Source organism: Lissotriton helveticus, chromosome 9 (genome assembly GCF_964261635.1).
Source record: "Lissotriton helveticus chromosome 9, aLisHel1.1, whole genome shotgun sequence".
In the NCBI taxonomy this organism is placed as follows: Eukaryota; Metazoa; Chordata; class Amphibia; order Caudata; family Salamandridae; genus Lissotriton; species Lissotriton helveticus.
Genome location: NC_136070.1, coordinates 570,828,299 through 570,850,940, shown reverse-complemented (window position 1 = coordinate 570,850,940; position 22,642 = coordinate 570,828,299). Strand labels below are relative to the sequence as shown.

The window sequence follows — 22,642 nt, the reverse complement described above, 5'->3', positions numbered from 1 at the left end:
TGGTGAAGCAATCCTGTTTCAAATCTACCAGGTTAGAAGCAGTTACATTTTGGTAGCATCCAACTTGGAAATAGTCCCTGATCAGTGAACTTGAACCCTGTCATTATAGTGTACCACAGTCCATCACAGTGAAGGTGGGGAAGGTTTCTTTTGTAAGGTAGCCTGAAGCTGGCTTTCCATACGCACCAATGATTCCAAGATGGCTAATGTGACCATCTGTGTCTTTCCACTTAATGCAAAAAACTGCTTGCCCAAATGGCAGCTCAGGACTATGTGGCTGGAAAGTGTGCTAGAAAAAAGACTGAACATTGATTGGCTGTGTGTGTGGCTCTTTGAAAAAATGCCAGGGGAGTAGGCTTCAGAGTGCCATAATATATCAGGGTGAGTATTCAACCACTGAGTATAAGAAAGGACCCTTCCTTTTCTTGATTGGTCAACAAGCCTCTTCCATGGTTAGTGGAGTCTGAATGATTGGTTGACTCTCCTGTTACTTATCTGATTTACCGCCTTAAATGACTGGTCCTTCTGTCGTCCTTCATCCCAATTGGAATTGCATTAGCCATCTTGGAATCATTGGTGCTTGTGCAGAGCACGCTTCAGCAATTGTTTCAGGGATTTTCCATGCACACAAGAAATGTTGTCAAAGGTGGAAAAGAGCTCAAATGCAGAAAGAGAAAATATACGATACACTTGGGTCGCCTGCCCCATATGTCCCAAAATGACGAGGACTACTCAGACGACTTTTAAATGTTTGTCTCCCAGGACTCTGCCTTTTTCCAGCAATATGACCTGGACATGAAAGAACCTGCGCTGGGTGAGGGCAGCTTCTCAGTCTGCAGGAAGTGTCGGCATCGCTCTACAGGCACCGAGTACGCTGTCAAGATCCTCAGCAATAGGTGAGTGTGCAACACCAGTGGAAAGGGCATTCACACGCAGGTGGCCCAGATTGACCGGTGAACGTGAATGCTGATGGGTGTGGTTGCTGCTTTTGCCTCTTGTTCCACCCCGCCTCTATGGTAGCAATGAGGTCTGTTCCAGTGTGATCATCAATTTATTGAGGGTCTCTTCAGCCCTCACAGGTCCCTACTGTTACAGCTCATGCTCTACTTTTGAGAGAATTTTTGTATTACTTTTCTCGTTTTTTCATAAAGCGCCCTTGTACCTTTAAAGTGGAAACAGCTTTTGGTGAAATCACACTCTGCCATTTCTTTTTTTACTGAGACTTAAAATCTTCCTCCCATGTATAGATCGTTTGCACCGATATATAGCTATTCACTGTCTGTGATAATTGGTTGAACTAACGAACAAAGACTTTTGTCTAGAAGGGTTGCACATACTAATTAAGTGATGAAGGCCCCCTCCTCTCCCTTGCAGGCTCAATCTTACTAAATCATCTTTGTGCCTACAGTGTGCCGTCGAGATTTCTGTATCGCTTACATTTTTTGTACATACCCATTTCAATAGAAACTCATCTCTTTGAAATCATGTCCATGGTTTTATTTTTTAAACAACAAATTTTGAAGAATTTTAAGTGTGCCAGAAGGCAATTGGCATTCCCACTTTCGGGGCAGTTGACAGCATGGATTAGTTGGTCATTCGACTGCTGAGTTTGATCAGCAGTATTTTTCTTATCTTTAATTATCAAAAATAACACCCAGTGACTTGAAATGTAAATATCGTTTACGGATGCTCTCCATTATCCTGCTCAGAATAGCATCTTGCTATTAAACATATATTGTCTGCATTTCTCATCAGTGTTAAAGTGACTCGAGATAACCTTGATCCAAAAACCATAGTGCTCAACGCCATCTTCGTATCTTCTGGTTCGAAAGCATGAGAAGGTCTGGGAGACAAAGAGAAGATGCATCTAAGAAGATGCATCTCTGAAGTGACCAAAGTTCCTAAGCGTTTAACTTTTGAACTTCCGGACTCAGTAGCACAGGTCGTTGAGAATGACTCTTACATTGCTTATTTGTTTGCTTTTGTCTCCTTTTTTAAGGGGGAACAAAATACCTTTTATGATTTTTTCTGAAATTGGGCTATCCTCAATTGTGGAGTAATACATTTAAAAGATGTGTAAATTGTATAATCCAATAGTCCACCAAGATTCTCAGTGTCTGGTTTCTATTATGTTCAGACTCTAAATGCAGAGAGAACACTGCTGGACATTTTATGCAATGAAATTCATACCAAGGTGCAATTAGTTTTCTAAAACTATACAACAGGAAACAACCACCAATTATAAAGCTGAGACTTCAGACATATTTCAAGAAGCAGAGTCTGCGCAGATACATTACAGCCGTTCCCTAGTTCGGTTTGTAGCTAGTAAACCCCTTGAAGCCAACTTCCTGTGCTGATAGGCTCATGGGACAAATATATTCAGTGTAGGATTGAAAAGCTGATATTGTATCAAGACTATTGGCCTTGAGGCAGACATGGTGACTGGCGCGTTTGATTCTGAAAGTCCATTGTGCTAAAGTAGAATCTCAGTCATGCTGAAAAATGCATCCCAAAATGGCTGCATTGCGGAAAGCTGGTTTTCATCTTCAAAAAGGATCCTTCTTCCACCCGCAAATGGAAGTGGAGAGCAGGATCAGCTGGAGTTGAACATCTACCTCAAGGATTCAGCTTTAGAAATAAAGACTCTTTTGGTCCAACCATATGCCTAGGACATGAACTACAAAGTATCTTCAGAGGAGGCAGACTCTACTGAGGTTCAGCTTTTCGCTTTCTTGATATAACCCTACAGGAAGGGAAAAAGCTCACACTGTTCTACTATTCACAAGATAGCACGCCTGTGTCGAGGGCTCCTGTTTCTTGCATGACACTTTCACCCTTCACACTATACCATCAAAAGCCTCTACAAATAGGTGGTGACTTGATCAAGATTGTACCCATATCAAAGTCGTTTATTGCTGAGGTTAAGCATAGGTTTTGCCCTTCATCTGAGGATCACACCTCCATTCGGTGATAGGCGTGCTGGACTCCATCAATTACCCAGCTCATACAAAGTCAGTGAACTGTAGTGTCTCCACAAGCTGCCCTCTAGAACAGACAAGCAGAAGATTGCTGTTGTCAAGAAAAAGGTTTGAGGCTGAAGCAGCCAGGCTATTGCTAATTCTGTTGACCTGTTTAAGAGGTGTGCCTGTCAGCAATGGAAAACATTGACTAGCCTTCAGCATTTACCCAAAAAGCACCAGTTAAGAGTGACAGCTATTGAGACAGAGGACGGGTCGAAACTGAGATTTGTGCCGCAGGGTCTCAGGTTTTCTGCATTGACCAGGAGCTATCACATATTTAAAGCGTAAACTAGATGCTGTTCCTGGCACTTCAAGATCTTGGTTGCACGCACCCAAAGACTCCAAATAAGTAATTCCGAAATGGTCGCATAACCACAACCCTAGACACTGCACAAACGAGTGCTAGACATATAATCTGTCAATTTATGAATACTGTAAAAACAGGGTCAATGCCAGCAACTCACTGCTAATGGAACTGTAAATATATCATTTTAACTGTACAGTATCTATTAGTGCACATCTGAAATTGATGTTCCAACAAGGTGGTATCTGCACCTTTAAAATGAATACATTCAAAATGAATTGCGCTGAAAACTCCACTGTTATATAAAAAAATACCTTATTTGAGGTTAACATTATGCTGTATTGTTGCCTCACATAAAGACAAATGACACAGAATATGAAAGTAAGGACTGAGTTCTTAGTTGACTTGAAAAGTCCTAAAGATGTCCATGAGAAAATGGACTGATTGTTTTTGGGGCGTATTACATCAAATCAATGCCTGTACTGAAATGAAGAGCAATGTGTCGTTTATTTTACATTTCATAACTCTGATGGTTGCAGCACCAACAGAACGTTTTTATGGGCTGAAAAGTACTTTACATTCTTTTCTCAATTATAGAAGACCATTTCGCCGACTAAAGAAGTTTCATCCTGAAGCTGTGTGTCTGAACAAATAAACTGACTGTTGTCAGTTATCACATGCTGGTGACTGCTCTTGGTAATCCCTACGAGAATGTGTTTCAGGCACAAAAATAGCAAAACGGGGAGCAATTTAGGTCTCACTGTACCTCACTTTCAATCCATGCATCAAGGCTTCCCACAGTGTTGTAGATTGCCCAAAGACAGATCACTGCATGCCTGGTGCTGGGGCTCCATACATGGCTACAGCTTTTTGGTATCCGCCATGATGTACAGAACAGAATTATCAACAAGACTTATGTAACGCCCATCCCCTTTGGAACGCTGGCACTACAAAGTACAAAAAAACTACTGCCAAACTACGTGGAGTTCCGTGAGCTGGGTGTTTGTCCCACACTGTAAAATCAGAATGAAGGGCATCACTTGCAGCGCAAGAGGGCGCTGCTACTTTATGCTGCTTAAGTAGAAGTTGTACTTGAGCGGCAGCTTCCTCAACGTGAACGGAAGGTTTCTCAATGCGAGCGGTAGCGACCTGCTGTGACCACCTATGTAGAGAAATCTCACTGGGAAGCGATCTAAAGTTGGATTTTCCTCACTTGTGCTCGCCAACTTACTGTTGACGGTCACAAGTGAGCAAAACAATCCGTAGAGTGAAGTTTTTCAGAACTCAGCGAGCTCCGCGGAGTGCTAAAACTCCGCAACCTCCGCGAACAGAGCAGAGTTCACCATCCAAGCCTACTATAAAGCACTGATAGGTCAAATGATGGAGAGAATTTTAGAAAAATCGGTTTATCTCTACCTGACATTACCGTCTTCATTAGTAAGAATAGTGATACATTTATTGCCAATAATGACATTTTGTACTAATTTCCTACCACGTGTGGCTACAAATGAAACCAGTGCAAGAATGACTCTACTGTTTTTGGCCATCAGGTTGAGTACTCACCCAAATATCTGATATTTAATGTGCAGGTCCAAATTGCATTTACTTCATTGCATAGATTTAGGGGGTTCTGTAATCTTGCAGCGCAGCAGCCTTATATAGAGGTGTATGAAGACTGGTTAGTCAAGTTCAATTCTTTATTCAAAAGCCAAAAAGACACTCCTAAAAGGCAACATACAGAACATATATAAACTGGTTAGGCATGCAAACCCATCCCATTGCCACCCTCCCAAATGATTTCCCAGTCGTGAGAAAAAAAAGAGCACTATATCCACTAGATTGCCAGGTCCAAGGGCTTCAGGAAGACACACCAGCGTTTTGTGTATTTTGAATCCCAACTTATGAGCAGTGTTTCAAGCAAGAGAAGTATAGTCTGATACATTGTTTACTGCATTCAGTTGTGCTGTTTACCAAATGACAAGACATTGCACAAGACTATGAGCTCATTCTTCTTTAAGAAAACAGTTGCATTGGTTTCATTGCTGTAACTGTTCTACGTGTGTACAGCCGGCACATGTTCATATAGCCACTAAACATTACTTTGTAAGTACTGGAGGGTAGAAGACCATATTGGGGCAGACTATGGCAAATAAACTCTTTGCTACCACTCTTAACCGCATGCGTGCGGCGGCTATTTTTGCGCTACGCAGCTTTTTTCAAAAAGCCGCGTTACATGACGAGCTGAGCTAGTCATCAGCGTGCGAGCGGCACAACTCATGACGAGCTCAGCTCGTCATGAGCGCCGAAGGGGTTAATTTAGCCATCTTCGTAGAGGGGTGTACTGCTTTGAAGTTGGTGCAATGCACGTGAATCTAATAATGTTTCATGCTGTGAAAGTGAAAGGTTACTTGTCTCTAACAACAGTTTTGTAGCTTCCACCTCTCATAGATTAACCCGTAAGCCTGGACTCTTACCGCTCCCAGCTGGAGGCAGGGAAACGTTAGATTGTAAACAGTCGTGGTTTTACATTCATTGTCTGAATTACTATACAGTGTAAGGAAACTATATTCTGAAGGTGATGTTTTAAGTTTAGGGATCCTGGGGTTTTTGGGTTGGTATCACCCAGGGTCACTATGACCACATCTAACCTTGATGCCTAAAACGTTTAATTTTTTGTTAGTCAGTTGTCGAAAGGTGAATGCTGCATTGTTTCCTAGGTCACTTAAATTCTTTATCTCTTCTGCAGAAGGGAGCTGAATGTGCAGCGTGAAATTACAGCCCTGAAGCTGTGTGAGGCGCATCCCAATGTGGTCAAACTTCATGAGGTGCACAAAGACCAGGTAAGACGCGCACTCTTGCAGCGTATTAGTGACCAGGTGATGCTTGTGTTGTGTAATGAGTGACTGACTAGCTAGCATTCATAATCTGTCTAATGAGTCGGCAGTGTGCTGTGAAGCCTGCTTCCTTGTCGGCAGGGATCTGATTATTCTGACGTTTTGGCGTTCAGTGCTGGTATAGGATATTGTCAGTTGGTCTGCAGAAGCTTTTCCATGGAGCCGCTTGCAGAAGATTGCTTCCTTTTCTACAATAAAGCTTGCGCTTACCTTTCACGTGCCTGCTTATTTCATGTAGCAGTGAGGTAGGAGGTGCCCGGCACCCATGCTTTCACATGGAGCGAGGACACCGACTCCATGAAGGCACATTGCCCCAAAGTTTTTAAATGCAACGTACTGCACTTAGACAGATGACATTTCCAGCTGCAGTGCCAGTGTGGGCATTGACTTCAGGCAAACGAAGTTGTATTTTACAGTCGCTTGGAGATCCTGCACTGATTTGGCGATGTAGTATATAAGGGCAGTTTATAGGGAGGGAGCTTTATCAAAGACTAACCTTCCTGGGATATGAGATGTGTGCCGGAAGGCATGCAATTCTGCCCCCTTTCTGGTCTGTGGTGATGGTTCCAGCACAGCCCTCATTTGGTGCATTGCCAGAAACCAAAAATAACAAAGTCTACTTTAAGGAGATTGTACTACACCTTGTGTGAAGCCACTGTAGGTAGCTGCAACTGGATGCAGTCTAGTGAGCTTGTGTGCTAGCTTATATGTGGGTTTAAGAACAACAACTGTGACTAGGAAAAGGACCAATAGGATTGGCTGTTGTCATTGGCATACACGTGTAAGCAAGACCTGCAGCTGAGATCTGAAGAAATCCCCAATGGTCTCTGGCGATGACACTCAATTTGTCATTAGTTTTGACCGGCGAGTTGTAAACCATAATGGATGGCAAGTAACTTTTAAAGTTAAATGCCAATAAAATGATGGATCATTATTTGTGGATCCTGCCTTTGGCCTACGTGATTGGGAGAGTAAATTTCTCCCATCATGAAAGTGAGCAACTTTAAGTTCTTTTTAGACCAAGCTCTCTCTTGGACCCCTACATTAAAAACATAATCCTCCTGTTCCCTCCATCCATTCTCGGCTGTAAAATGAAGCCTGCCTTTTATTCATAGTTGTTTGCATGTCACTTTGGTAAGAGCTTGCATTCTTTCTTTTCTCGAGAATGGTCATGCATTGTACTTGGAGGTTCTGGGTAAGAAGTTAAAGGAGACTAAAACGTATCAAAAATGTAATTAGTAAACAAGGAATTTTGACCATGTCACTAAGGCCAGCTGTCCCTTGCATTGGCTGCCTGTTCAGCAACACTTCTTTGTAAGGTGTTGTGTGTTTCCGAGCAGTGATTGCTGGCATAGACCCCTTTATGACATCACAAGTGCTGTTATCTGTGCTTAGTTTTTAAAAAATGTGGTGATTCTTTGTAAGAAAATTGGGGCTTAGACTCTGGAAATTCCTTTCATTTGACCTTCGAAGAATTGCTGACCGCATAGCCTTTCATAAGTCCTTAAAACATATCACTTTTAATAACCTACATGTAATGCTTGCTGTGCTTCAGGGTTAACAGTGGTGTAGATAATCTAGGTGGCAGATGTGGATTTAACACGAATATTAATCTTTCTGGCTAGTGATGGAATCTGGGCCTGTCTGATTGTTAGAAGCATAATAGAATTAATAAACTCCCAGTGACACAGGAGGCTGTCACTTCCTCCCACTTGGGCAGTGTCTGAACTCTGACCACGGCCTGCTGCCTAACCCTAATCAATAAATTCACTTGTGGGGCCCATACGCTTAAAAATTAGAAGGTGGGAGGTAGCCAGGTGCACTCTCCTTGTTTACCCAGGAGCATTGAATTCTTAGAGGACAGAATTTTCAGGCGCTGGTCACAACTACCTCCAGGTAACCTGGACTAGGCTACTTGAGTGTGGGATGTATACCTAGTGTGCCAGGATGGCTCTTCTGTTGGAGCCTCTTTGACCTTTGCTCGATGAGAACATAGGGTAGTGATTGGGAACGTTTTGAACATGTTCAGTTGTCTCAGAAGTCTGCAGGGTACAGGTCCTTGCTTGTTTTTGCTTGAGGTTTCTGGAACTTGGACTTCTAGGGAGGAGTGACCATGTGAAGGTTTAAAACCTGAGCGAGTGAGCACAGTGTATTGCGATGGGTGGTGTAACAGGGAGAGGAAACGTAGAGAGTTGTTTCTGTAAGTTCAGAGGAGCATTTCACGGTAATGACTACAACCCCTAAAGTGTTCTCAAAATCTCCAAATGCAAAAACTGTTTTCCTTACTGTATGTACCTCTCTACAGCCACCAAGGTGGCATGCTTCATCATTTGGCATCTCCACTTAGCTGCAAACCTCTCTGCAGCCTGAAAGATTCGTCAGTTGCCATTGAGAGGTTTGAACAGTGCAAATTAAACAGTCACTCAGTTAAAGCTATCTGATCTGCATTATTACTTAACAGTCTTTTGTAAACAGCCAGCTTTGAATCTCTCTGATATCTTTCTCGTTTTCCATATGGTGCAAAACTGAATTTTAAAGATTTGACCCTGAAACCAGACACTCTTAGCCATAAGAATTCTCTCAGAGTGAGCGCTCTTGTTTCTGCTACTTCTAGCGCTGTCTTCATGGGTATGTTGAGGCCAATCCGTCTTGTGGCCGGAACTGCTTCAAAATCAGAATTCCCTGATCCTCTTAATAACCAGTAAGGGTTGCCGTCTGGTCAGACCAATGAGTCCATGACCCACATGCATTGTATCCTGCGCGTTGTGCATATGGGCCACCTAGTTCCTGAGGACTTCACATGGTACCCCACATAATGTGCTGGGAACCTCGGTTTTTCCTCCCCGTAGTCTCTCAGCAAAATAAGTTAGCTGTATATTGGGTACCCGTAGAAGAGTTGAAAAGGGCAGAAAAATACTTTTTTTCTCCTGAAACACCTTTGTATGAGCATAGAGGAGATTTGACAGGATGTCCCTCTCCTTCTTGATGGGCTTACCTAAAGTACCTATTGCGTGCTTCAAGGGTTTGGCAAAACTTTGTATGCGTTCCCTAGGTATTGGCAAGATAGGTTGTGGAGGGAGTGGTAGGTCGCATTACATTTGTTGACACTGCCTTCATATATGTCTATTTGAAGGAGATCCCTCTGATGGATATCCCAGTGCTAGATAATCCAGCAAGAAAAAAGATCCTAATGAGGGTCAATGGTGTTCGCAAAGACACATCCTCAGGGTGTCTCATGCCATAATCCACAGCAAGAAATATCTAATTTGCTTGAAATTGTACGGAGTTCCATGGGGACCATCTCTCTCAATTTGCCTGATCTGGGAGCTGCATTCACTTGTAGTGGTGAAGTGGAGTCTGCCTGCCCTCCTTAATATCCACTATACAGGCAGTACGGCCGTGTTAAGTAAAACATCTGTGTCTACTTCCATGTTAGACCAGTGGAACAGGTTATACTGCTGCATAATGGTTTGGTAGACCTCTCACTTTCCAGCTGGACCACAGAGGGCGTCTTGTATACCAATGTAAAGTTTTTGTTTACACAAGGACCTCAGTGTCCCCTGGCACCAGGTCACAGATTATCTCATCTCCTCGTGCCAACTTGAAGCAGTTATCACTTCGAATGTTGACCTGCACCTCAGCTCCTGTGCACAGATAGACCTGTGTTAGATACTCTGTCAGGGTTCGACCAAACGTTACTATTTAGGAACCTTCAGCAGCTAAGAATTTCTACTGCTCTGGAAGGCTGCCTGACTAAACCACCTGCTTGCTTGCAGGGTACATCTACTCTTCTTTTTAAGCAGGAATTTCCGAGTGCTGCACCTGTATACTGTGGTATATAAATAAATAATACCAGATCTAGGTTTGACTAGGCATAGTAATAACAGATAGCTCAATAAATAAGAGTCAAGATTCGAGGTAGTAGGAGTTTTGCAGGTTTATTACAGCATAAAGGACAGGGACAGGACAACCTGCATAGGAATAGGATGGCAGGGCCCGGCAGCTGCCGGGGCTGGATCTGGGATGAGCGCGCTAACATTTAATAACAATACACGATCATATATACTAAAACAGTTGCATTACAATACATACGATAGGCGGAGCAGTGGGTGTGGTCAATAGCAGTCGCGAAAGATAAGGGTGAAAGTAGGTGTAACAGAGGCGTATACATAGACATGTGATGCAAACGTAACAGAATATGTCATGAATGGGGCGGAAACATGGAGGGGGCTACCTAAGGAGCCGGGACCTCTAACCTGATGGTGCGCGCAAACTGGCAATGACGTATTACTAGGAGAAGCTGGGGGCTACGAACTCTGTGCTAGGAGCAGAGACTGAAGTCTGGGGAGTCAGGGCGACATGTACCTAAACGGTATCTAGTATCTGATGTTTAGAGAACATGTTGATATAAACTGGAAGTCAGGAGGGGAAAGGCTAACTTGATTCTAAGACTGGAGCATACATTATTCTACATGTAGTGCGTGATGAAGAATATTAAATGACCATTAATACAGTATTTCTCTTACATGGAGACGTAAAGGCTAGACAATGACGGAAACTATTGATGCGGTTCAGTAGCTTAGGAATGCAGAGAAGGAGGGCTGGACTGATAACTAGAATCATAACATACTCTTGGCAGACTCAGAGGCAGAGCCAGGCTGAACCGGGCACTGCAAGGCAGGAAGTAAGTGAAGGGTCGAGGATACAGGTGGGGGCTGTATCGCTCCTCAGCGAGGCTCAGGAGACAGGAGCTGAATCTGGTGTCCAGGCCCTTTTGAGGCCTAGAAACGGGAACTTTACAATGAAATAACGTGCACACTGGGAAACGTGGCAACGTAACTTTACATAGGCCTGATATTCGTAGTATTCACGAGAACTGGAAACTGGCATACTAGAGATGGACACAACTGTAATTGCGTCATTAATCGAACATGGGGAATACATATGCATATTAATCATGCGCACATAACATATGATGGAGGACGCGTAGGGACACAGAACATGGCAAAATTTACTTTTCCACATTCCCTCCTTGTCACTACGTTTCCATCAGGAAACATCAATATTCATGATACCATCTATCATTTCATACAGTATCATTTGCTCGTCTCGAATTTTCTTGGAACGGGATTTAGAACGGGGCTTGGGACTAGGAATACAAGAGGTAGCACAAATGCCGCAAATCGCAGGGCCACATTGTATACAGAGGCAGCAACTGAATATGATCGCTACTGCAATACCTAGAAAGGACAATACTTTCCATCCCCAGGCGGAAATTATATTCCAGAACCAACCGGACCATGTCCAGGTGCCTGGATTTTGGTGTAACAGATGGGCAATTTTATGGAGTCTGGTTATAGCTGAATAAACAGACGGCGCGTTATTTGGAATGAAAATGCAGCAACTAGATCCGATGACTCTACAGGCCCCGCCCCTATCGGCCAGTATGACGTCAAGGACGAGACGATTTTGCAAAACGACAAATCTCATAGCAGATTGCTCTTCAGTTAAGTTACCTAGAGCAGAGGCAGTCTCATTTACTACAGCTTCAAGGGTTCTTGTTAACCTACGGATTAGCTTACTATTCTGGATAGGGCCGATAAAGAAGAAGAAACCTCTATTGAAATCTGTATACTGTTCTAGAGCAGTTTCAGTATAATCGACAATTGGGGACTCAATCTCCCTTCTATGTCTAATGTGTACTAGATGTGTGTTTCTATGATAATCAGGTGGGGCTAGGAAAACAGGTGGCAGTAGGAAGGCAATGTAACAGGTTCCCTCCCAATCGAGGGGCAGACGAACATATGCGGTTTGACCACAAATAAAATAAGAATGACGTGAAGCTTTGAAAATAGATTTCCCACTGTCACTATACTTGACAATAGTAGTACAATCGCTATGTCCTACATGTACGGAACCATTATTTCGGACACATAATTCACCTTTGACTGGTAGTACTGAAATAGCAGGTAAGTCTGGAGTAGTATCAGACTGAACATTCAGGACCATGAAATTCGAAGAATAATTACCTAAATTGTAAACTTCATTTTCTAGATCTAACCCTGTTCTGTGGGGAAGACCTTGCTTGTCTGGAAAACATGTACTGTTAAGGAAAGACATATCTGTTGAGGATGACGTTAACGTGGACCATGCTCCACACGAACCATTATGTGAAAATGGATAAGGAAAGAGTGGCAGAACTCCCTTCGGTGTCTGGAAAGGGGGGAGTCGACCACACACCCAACAATTAGTGACATTGCTGGTCTGGTGTGAATAATGTAACATGCGGATAAAGGAATTGTTACGCATAGCGAGGCGGTAAGAGAGTTCATGAGGAGGCAGGTCACTAAACGTGTGCTCTACAGTAACATTAGAAGACTTATTTACATGAGAAACTGGAAAATACAGATAAAATGCATAACTGGTGCAGGAAATCATAATGCTGAGAAATAATATGAAACATAGAAAAACGATACATCGAATTGAGTTTTGACTAACTCTCTCACTATGGGGGTCTATTTTATGCATGTCAGAAACCGGTCTAACCGTTTCACCTAGGGGAGGACTTAGACCATCAAACTGGCTGACTTATTTTACTAGACCTTAGCTTTTTCTTATACTCCTGTTGCGGAGTTGTCTCTAACAGGGAGGGTTCAGTAACAGTGTCTTTTGCGGGACAGTCCTTAAGAATAGTACTTTGGCAGTCCTTTAAATCCTCGGAAATGTTCTTTGAAACTGGTTTCAATCCATAAAACTTTTTGATATGCGAAAGATGCACCCAGCCTTTGCGTCCCTCCAACTTCACGGCTGTACGGGTGGCCAGGAGGACCTGTCGGGGCTCCTTCCAGCGAGGCTCCAGCGGACTTGAGCGATCGAAATTTCGCACTAGGACCATGGATCCGGGAACGATTTCATGCGGTGCCACCTCTGTATTGTCTGGAAATGCGGCGGCAACCTGTGAACGACAAGAGTTGAGGGCAGACATCAAGGAAGCTAGGTAATCTGTCAGCATATTACTGGAAACATCGGTAATACTTCGAGGTCTAGGTGTACCCCACATGTTAGGGGGGCGGCCGAAAACGACCTCATACGGGGACAGACCTGATCTGGAATGTGCGACCATGCGCATATAGAACAGGGCAACTGGCAGAGCTACTAGCCAGTCCACACCTTTCTCTTGACATACTTTGGCGATGCGAATTTTCAGGGTCTGATTATGTCTCTCTACGAGACCGGCTGCTTCTGGATGGCGTACACAATGGAACTTCCACTGGTACCCTAACAATAGGGAAACATGTTTCATCAACTCAGATGAGAATGGCTGGCCGTTATCAGAATATACGACTCTAGGGAGTCCATAACGGGGGAAGAACTCACGAACCAACTGCTTAGCAGTGGTCGCGGCTGTGTAATCTGGGACTGGATATGCTTCTGTCCACCTGGACAAAGCGCATACAACTACAAGGACATACTTGAAACCTCGACATCGCTCCATCTGAATATAATCCATCTGGAGGACTTCAAAAGGGTGGTCAGGGGGCTGGAATCCACCTTGTTCCACCGGGACACTTTTACCTGGATTAAACTGGCAACATATCATACAGGTACGGACTTTCTGCTTGGCTGCAGCTCGTAAATGCTTGTTGAACCAAATATTCTGGATACTGTCTAACATTGCTTTCTCTCCTAAATGTGCTGGACTATGTGCGGTATTAATAATGACTTGAACCATAGAGTCGGGGAGAAACCATGTGGCTCTACCCTTCGTTACCCATCCCTGATCTGTCTGGACCCCTCCTTGTTCGGACCATTTCTTGATTTCATCGGGAGTAGCATGCAACTGGATATCTATGACATCTTGAGTAGGGTCCTTAACTGTCATACATGTAGTCGGATCTGGAGTGAGTGTCTGTGTTGGCTTAACTGAAATGTCTGGAGCCTGTGCTGTAAGCTTGGCTGTGCGATCTGCTAGATCATTACCCTGGGAAATAGTGTCAGTAACTTTCGTATGTGCTTTGCATTTCATGATAGCAATGGATGTCGGTAAGTGTATGGCATCTAACAGAGCTTGAATAAGGAGACCATGCTGAATCTTGGTTCCATGAGAAGTCATGAAACCTCTCTCCTGCCAGAGCACTCCGAAGTCGTGTACGACTCCAAATGCATAACGTGAATCTGTGTAAACATTAACTTTCCGGTTCTTGGCGTGTATGCAGGCTTGTGTCAGAGCAACTAGCTCTGCTGCTTGAGCAGACAGGGGGTCAATACGGTGTGTTTCAATAACTTCAGTGTCAGTAGTCACTGCATACGCGGCTACTAGTTCTCCTGTACTGGTTCTCATGCATGAACCATCCACATAAAGTGTCAGGTCGGGATCTGGTAATGGAATATCTGTCAGATCTTGTCTTGGCTTGGTCATGATGTTAACTACTTCCACACAATCGTGTGTGGCAGGATTTGGATTAACTGACGGTAACAGTGTGGCAGGATTTAGGACGTTGCAGCGTCTGATTTCTATGTGTGGCTGAAACAGTGTCAATTCATAACCTGTTAAACGTGCAATTGTCAAGTGCTGAGTTTGTGTTCGGTTTAAAAGAACTTCCACGGAGTGTGGAACTTGTACGGTCAGGGAGTGTCCTAAGACTATGGAATCACTTTGTCTGATAGCTAGTGCTGTGGCTGCAACTGACTTGAGACACGCAGGCAAAGCCTGGGCTACAGGATCTAATGTGCTCGAAAAATAAGCACAAGGCTTGTATTGTCCTGCTTGATCTTGTGTGAGAACAGATAATGCTGTACCTTCGCGTTCAGTGACAAAAAGTGTAAAAGTCTTACTGTAGTTCGGTGTAGCTAGAACTGGAGCTTGGCATAGGGCTTTCTTTAATTCATTAAAACTAAGTGTATGTTCAGATGTCCAAGGGAGGACAGTCGATACGGCTGCCTCCTGTGTCGTTAACTGTATCAGTGGTTTAGCTAGAAATGCATACTGAGGAATCCATTGTCTGCAATAAGAAGTAAGGCCAATAAAAGCACGTACCTCCTTCTGGGTCTTTGGCTGAGGAAGACTCGCTATTAACTGGATACGGTCTGGTGTCAACTGCCTACCCCACTTGGACAGCAAGTGGCCTAAGTAGATTACTTGCTGGACACAGAATTGAAGCTTAGAAGGGGACACCTTGTGCCCCATCTCGGCAAGGAAATACAAAACTGTGAGTGATGCTCGCTCGCAAGCACGTTCAGAACGGGCTGTGATCAGTAGATCATCGACATACTGGAGCAGGGCAGTGTCAGTTGGCATGTGAATATTGTCTAGTTGTCTCTTGAGTGCTTGACTGTAAATACTAGGACTTTCTGTGAAACCTTGAGGAGCTCGTGTGAACATATAGCTCCTTCCATTTAAACAAAATCCGAAAAGAAACTGGCTGTCTGGATGAATGGGGACACTGAAGAATGCGTTCTTGAGGTCTATGACAGTGAAAAATGAGGCTTCGGAATCAATGGCTGTCAATAGGGAAGAGATATCTGGGACAACTGGGTACTGGGGAATAATACATTTATTAAGTTCTCGAAGGTCAATCACTAATCGATATACCGGGGGTGCATTTGGATCAGTACGTTTCATGACAGGAATGATCGGAGAATTACATACATTGGAGTCAGTTTCTACCACTACTCCTTGAGCCATAAGCTCGTCAATAATTTTGGATAAGGCTGCTACAGCCTCAGGTGGCAATCTGTACTGTCTGATTCGTGGCAGGACTACACCTGGTTTAAGAGTCACACGATGGGGTGTGATTTGCATAAAGCCAACATCAGTTGGACCTTGCGCCCATAGATGCTGCGGGACATTAGACAATCTCGGATCAAAATCTCGTAATACATAATGACCCTTGAAGTCACGTAGGAACAATCGTATTCCCTCTGGGGAACAGCATATAACTGCACCTAACTCTTTCAGTGTTTTAATGCCTAATAGATTTTCTGGACATGACTTAGTAAGTAACAGATCAGTAGTGCGGGACAGTGGACCTACTTCTAGAGTAACTGGCTTTGATATTTCATTTACAATAGGTTTTCCTGAAAATCCAAGGGAAACATTTCTAGAGCCTGAGAGCGGAGCCCCTGGAACTTCGGCGTGACTGATGGTGGTCCTACTTGCCCCTGTATCAATCAGAAACTTTCTGTCTTTCCCTAGTACTTGACTGTGAACATAGGGACCCTCTTGATCTACAGGTATCTCGATGAGAGGCAAGCCTACCTCCCTCTCTAGGCTGTTTCATGAATATGGCTGATACTCTGGATACTCTGACTGCGCATACTGATACATCTGTTGTGTAACATGCTGTGTTGCAGCGATGGGCTGCGGTGCTGTAACTGTCTGTTGTGCATTCTGTGGCTGAGAAGTCTGTGAAACTTGCTCTTGTCTAGGCGGACGTGGTCTTTCTTTAGTCTTACCGGTAGCTATGTTGTGTTTCAGAACTGCACACTCGTTTATAAAATGACCTGGCTGTTTACAATAATTGCAGTTTCCTTTAACGGGAGCTGCAGGATGACTGGCTTGATTCGGACCCCTCTTCTGACTGTCTTGAGGAACAGATTGTGCAACTAGTACTTTCATTTTCGTGTCTTTCATACGTTTCCTTTCGTGTTCTTGCTCTTCTCTGATTCTATTCTGGTGATATTGAAGCATCTGTAACATCTGGGACGGGGTATTAGCTTGCCAGGTACTTTTGACTTTCAAAACTCGATTTTTAACTTGTGGACTTGAATTCTCGACTAATTTAGTAACAAAAAGATGAGGGTATGACTCGCTACTCGTCTTGAGGCCACTGTTTATAATAAAACATTTTTCAAATCTAGAGTAAAAATCACTAGTGTCTTCGTCTTGTTTCTGTTTACAGGCTGAGATTGCATCCCAGTCTTCCTTTTTAGTTGCTAATAGTCTGGGCAAAACTTGTATTAACAGTTCAGGTAATTCTTTACATTTATCTCCAAGACCGGTACCTGGTACTTGTGCCTTGTCTTCAGCTTCTAGAACTGCCCAATCGATCTTTTTCTCTCCCACCTCCCATTCTTTTTCCTTGAGTTTCTCATATACCCCTGCGGGCAACAGGACCTTTAACATTTTAATTATATCTGGATACGTGTATTCTCCCATACGGAGCATATCTTTCAATTCTCGGTGGAACCCTGCTGGATCTTTATCATGACAGAGAATCAATTTTTTCATCTCTAAGAGTTCCATCTTTGTGATAGGGGTGTAAACAAACACTCGTTGCATTTCACCACCCTCTGTCTTAACTGGATGCACTTCTCGTAACGGATTCTGTCTGTCTATGTAAAAGGGTTTACTTTCTGGGGGTGAGACATGAACAAAATGCGGGTTCAGAAACATACTATATTTGTGGCGCTGTTCTAGAATGACACTAATTAAATCGGTACCTAAACCTTTCCATCTATACTGGAGTAACTCGTTCAGGACATCATGTAACGGACCTGGATCAGAATGTTGACCCTCATACAATGTAATGAGGTGCTGGATCATATACATACCCGCCAGTCGCTGCTCGGCTGGGGGCAATTTCAGAAACATTTGTGCCACTATTTCGTCTGGAAAAGTGGTAGAATCAGTAATCCATCGGACTGCTGATCGGACTAGTTCTTGTTCATGCATAGTACTTAATTCACTGTAACCGATTCGTGATTTCAGAATGTGATCGGTAGCTTGAAATACTTGTTCCAGAGAACCTTGTTCTGGTGCTGGATGATGTAAAACTGACTTGTGTTCTAGGCGCAAATGGCGATCTGGAAATCTAGATTTTCCTACATACGCTATTCTGGCGGGATTCTCGTCGTCTACCTCTTTAGTAGAAGAGTCATTTTCTTTTTCGCTTACTTGTGCGGCTTTACGTTGTTCGTGTAACTTTATTATTTCCTTACGAATTTTCTTGTACATACTCTCTATACTACCGATAGTCTTATGCTTACCCTCGGCTATATTATCACTCCACTTTGTCAGGACTTTCATTTCGGCTTGATCTTTGGTCGGATAATCTTGTTCTCGTATTAAACAATTAATCAGAAACTTTAATAGCATGAGCTGGACTTCAACTTTTCTTTGGCACATGACGTCACTAATACTTTCTGGATCATTCCCTGTACGGATGAAACGATATATTCTGTCTAGATCTTCTTTCATATCTGGTAGGGTGACTAGATACTCGGTCACCTTTCTCACGCGTAATGAATATAATACCATATTATCCTCGCCTGGGACTGGATCATAGCCACATTCGTTAAGGGCTTTTCTTATTTCTGCAACAGACTGATACCTGGGCGTACGCTGTGACGCTTGTGCATGTAATTCGGCTAACGTTAAACGCTTGTGTGGCGGCGGGGTTCCTAGAGGACCTCCTCCTGCGGCCCCTAAACTAGAGTCGTCTACTGATGCTCTTCGTCCTGGCAGAGTGGGAAATGGAAATGCAGGCTGGACTTGTATGGCGGGCTGGACCGGGGGTACCGTAACAGGTACTCCGGTGTCTGGAGGAGCGGGAATTGCCTGATTTACAGGGACTGGCGGTGCGGGATTTGCATATTCTGGGACTGTGTCGTCCAAATAGGACGAAATGAAAATATCAGCTGCGGTCGGTTTGTGACGTAGCTTGGTCGTAACTAAGGGTGGCGGAGAATTACTGAATGCCTCCGGGGTCGCTTTTGGCAAGCCCTCGGCAAGAAGAGGATACATACCCTTGATGAGGGCATGCCTCTGTCTGTCTGACTGACTGTTCTGTTTTAACTCGTTCACCTATCTCGATTAGTTCCCTTTCTTGGGCTCGTTCTAAGGATTCTCGACTTAATTCTGACTTTCTGATTTCTTTTTCGGTTCTTTTATGAGATTCTTTGCGCCATAACTCGATGGCGTCTTTCTGTGACTGTCTGGCTTTCTTTTTCCATAATGCTTCTTCTACTCGCATGATGCACTCGGCATCCCATGTGCCTGATACAGGCCATCTATACTTTTCTTCTAACTGTTTGGTATACTCTACCCATAAATCTAGATATAATATGGCACTTATGCCATGCTTCTGATACATAAAATGACCTGGACTGTCCCTAGGCGGGACAGGAACTGCTTCTTCTAGCAGACCCTTTCTAGTTTTTAACTGACGTAATCTCGAAAAGAGGGACATTGCAAACTTGAATCTGAACACAATACAATACACGAGGAACAATAACAATTGAGAAAACAATTCAGGCATACCACGACATTGAAAATACATTGAATAACATTATGAAGCAACAGTTCGGACAGAATACTACCTGGAACACTGAGAACAGAAACACATGAATTTCTCGAGAACGGAACAGACTAGAATTACTGGATGCGCTGCTGAAACAGCACGGAACATACCGGTCCCATAAAGGGACGCATCAAGACCCGTATCCACCTAGGTGAACACTTCGTTTCAGATCTGCGTACCCAGACCCATCGGACCAGAGACAATTTAGATTGACCCTGTCTAGATACTACCCCAGCAACGGTACTCACCGGGCAGCAAGAACGGAAAGCCTCGGACTGGACTGGACTGCTTCGACGCCGGACGGACGAACTTCGGACTTCTGTTACGGGTGGGCCTCCGGATACCTCGGACCTTGGACTCTCGGCTTGGGCTCTGGTCGGGACTCGCCGCGTTCCTCCACCGTCTCGTCTGGATGCTGGACCGCCTCCTCCGTCTCCTCCGTGGGCCTGAGGGATACTTAAAGCAGAAATATCTGCCGGTGCGCAGAAGAGTTCCGTCACGACTGCAGAGGGTCAGGGGGGCCGGCGTGGCTTCACCGACGCGTGGGGAAAGGGCAAGTCCCTATTCGGGCGCCATTATGTGGTATATAAATAAATAATACCGGATCTAGGTTTGACTAGGCATAGTAATAACAGATAGCTCAATAAATAAGAGTCAAGATTCGAGGTAGTAGGAGTTTTGCAGGTTTATTACAGCATAAAGGACAGGGACAGGACAACCTGCATAGGAATAGGATGGCAGGGCCCGGCAGCTGCCGGGGCTGGATCTGGGATGAGCGCGCTAACATTTAATAACAATACACGATCATATATACTAAAACAGTTGCATTACAATACATACGATAGGCGGAGCAGTGGGTGTGGTCAATAGCAGTCGCGAAAGATAAGGGTGAAAGTAGGTGTAACAGAGGCGTATACATAGACATGTGATGCAAACGTAACAGAATATGTCATGAATGGGGCGGAAACATGGAGGGGGCTACCTAAGGAGCCGGGACCTCTAACCTGATGGTGCGCGCAAACTGGCAATGACGTATTACTAGGAGAAGCTGGGGGCTACGAACTCTGTGCTAGGAGCAGAGACTGAAGTCTGGGGAGTCAGGGCGACATGTACCTAAACGGTATCTAGTATCTGATGTTTATAGAACATGTTGATATAAACTGGAAGTCAGGAGGGGAAAGGCTAACTTGATTCTAAGACTGGAGCATACATTATTCTACATGTAGTGCGTGATGAAGAATATTAAATGACCATTAATACAGTATTTCTCTTACATGGAGACGTAAAGGCTAGACAATGACGGAAACTATTGATGCGGTTCAGTAGCTTAGGAATGCAGAGAAGGAGGGCTGGACTGATAACTAGAATCATAACATACTCTTGGCAGACTCAGAGGCAGAGCCAGGCTGAACCGGGCACTGCAAGGCAGGAAGTAAGTGAAGGGTCGAGGATACAGGTGGGGGCTGTATCGCTCCTCAGCGAGGCTCAGGAGACAGGAGCTGAATCTGGTGTCCAGGCCCTTTTGAGGCCTAGAAACGGGAACTTTACAATGAAATAACGTGCACACTGGGAAACGTGGCAACGTAACTTTACATAGGCCTGATATTCGTAGTATTCACGAGAACTGGAAACTGGCATACTAGAGATGGACACAACTGTAATTGCGTCATTAATCGAACATGGGGAATACATATGCATATTAATCATGCGCACATAACATATGATGGAGGACGCGTAGGGACACAGAACATGGCAAAATTTACTTTTCCACAATACTCCAATGGCTGAGTCTTTCGGAGTTTGTCCTGTGCCTGTCCCTATGAGGGGCTCTCCACTGGGATTTCTTCTAGTTGAGCTGTGCAAGAGTGAGTAGGCACTGCTACTGTCACCTCGAACTCCCAACAGCTTTTTCCCCAACAAGCACAAAGGGAGCCAAAACTGTTTGGGGTCTTTGCAGGTTTGAGGAAGATAGATTAATGATAATACAGGTAGAGAAGCAAAAAATGCAGTCTGTTAACCCCAAAGGTAATTTCTTCAATTCTGAATACAAATATGATTAATACTTGTAAGCCTGCTATGACTGGGAGTGTCTAAAGTTCAGAATAATTCAGCATGTATGTTAGTTTGCTGCTGGTGTAAGAAAGGTGGTCACAAGCGTTGTCAAGAGCAATGTGAGACCAGTGAAGGGTGGGAATGATGAGAGCCGATCAAGTGTAGTGACTGCATGTGGATTTTGGGAATATTGTTGAGGAAGCCATGAAGCATCCCAGATGCAAGGTGCTGAGGGACAATAGTGCTAATGGAGACATATGATAATCTCTCAACAAGATTACACCCACTGGTTGAAGAAGGACGCATGTGACATTAGCCCTCTTGATGGTAAGGCACAGAGGTGTTTGGTGACACCTATCAAAAGGCTGGTATGGTTTTTTCCTCCCGTATTTGGTATAAAACAATACGAAAGGAAGGCTAGAATAATGTAGATACCTAATCCAGGATGCGTACATCAGGCATAATTGAAGATAGAATTGTGTTCAGTAGTTAAAGAACAAATAATTTATTGGGACATGTCATGACTTTAGTTGGTGTGGAAAGTGTATTCCAAAATGTGTTTCACTGTTCAGTTCAGTAAATCTTTATTCGATGATTAAAAAAACATCATAAAAGTGCATATATACAATTTAAAAAATCAATTAAATAACATGTCTGAACTCCGTCTAAAATTACCACTATACATTAAAAAAGTACAGAAAGATTTGGTCTGGGACCATTAATTAACCCTGATCTCTTGTTCTTCTTAACCTCACCGAGACTTTTATAAAATTCATTATGCAACACAATGTATGCATATAATTTGCTCTTTGTAAAAAGAGCAAAGCAGTTTTAGCATGACAAAACTTTGCCACCTTTAAAATGTCAACCAGGAATTTGCGTCTGGGCATTTTGTAAAAAGGCCATAAAAGTACAAAATGAAGGGTGTCCTGCGGAGACCGATTGCCGCAACCGCAGACACCCTTCTGCTCAATTGTTAGGGTAAAACCTGGTGGGTCAGCCAGTATGTTAGGTAATAAATTGAGCCTAAAACGACACATTAAATACCGATCCTGAGAATTGTACATCAAA

General features: G+C 43.8%; 1 protein-coding gene across 1 annotated transcript in view; it reads left to right on the top strand.

Annotated features, from left to right (window-relative positions):
- The window catches only part of RPS6KA4 (ribosomal protein S6 kinase A4), a 227,766-nt gene that overhangs the window by 130,147 nt on the left and 74,977 nt on the right, over window positions 1-22,642 (top strand). The window contains exons 11-12 of the mRNA XM_078660503.1: window positions 763-896; window positions 6,071-6,164. Coding sequence (XP_078516629.1) covers window positions 763-896; window positions 6,071-6,164 — 228 coding nt within the window. The remainder of the gene's footprint in view (window positions 1-762; window positions 897-6,070; window positions 6,165-22,642) is intronic.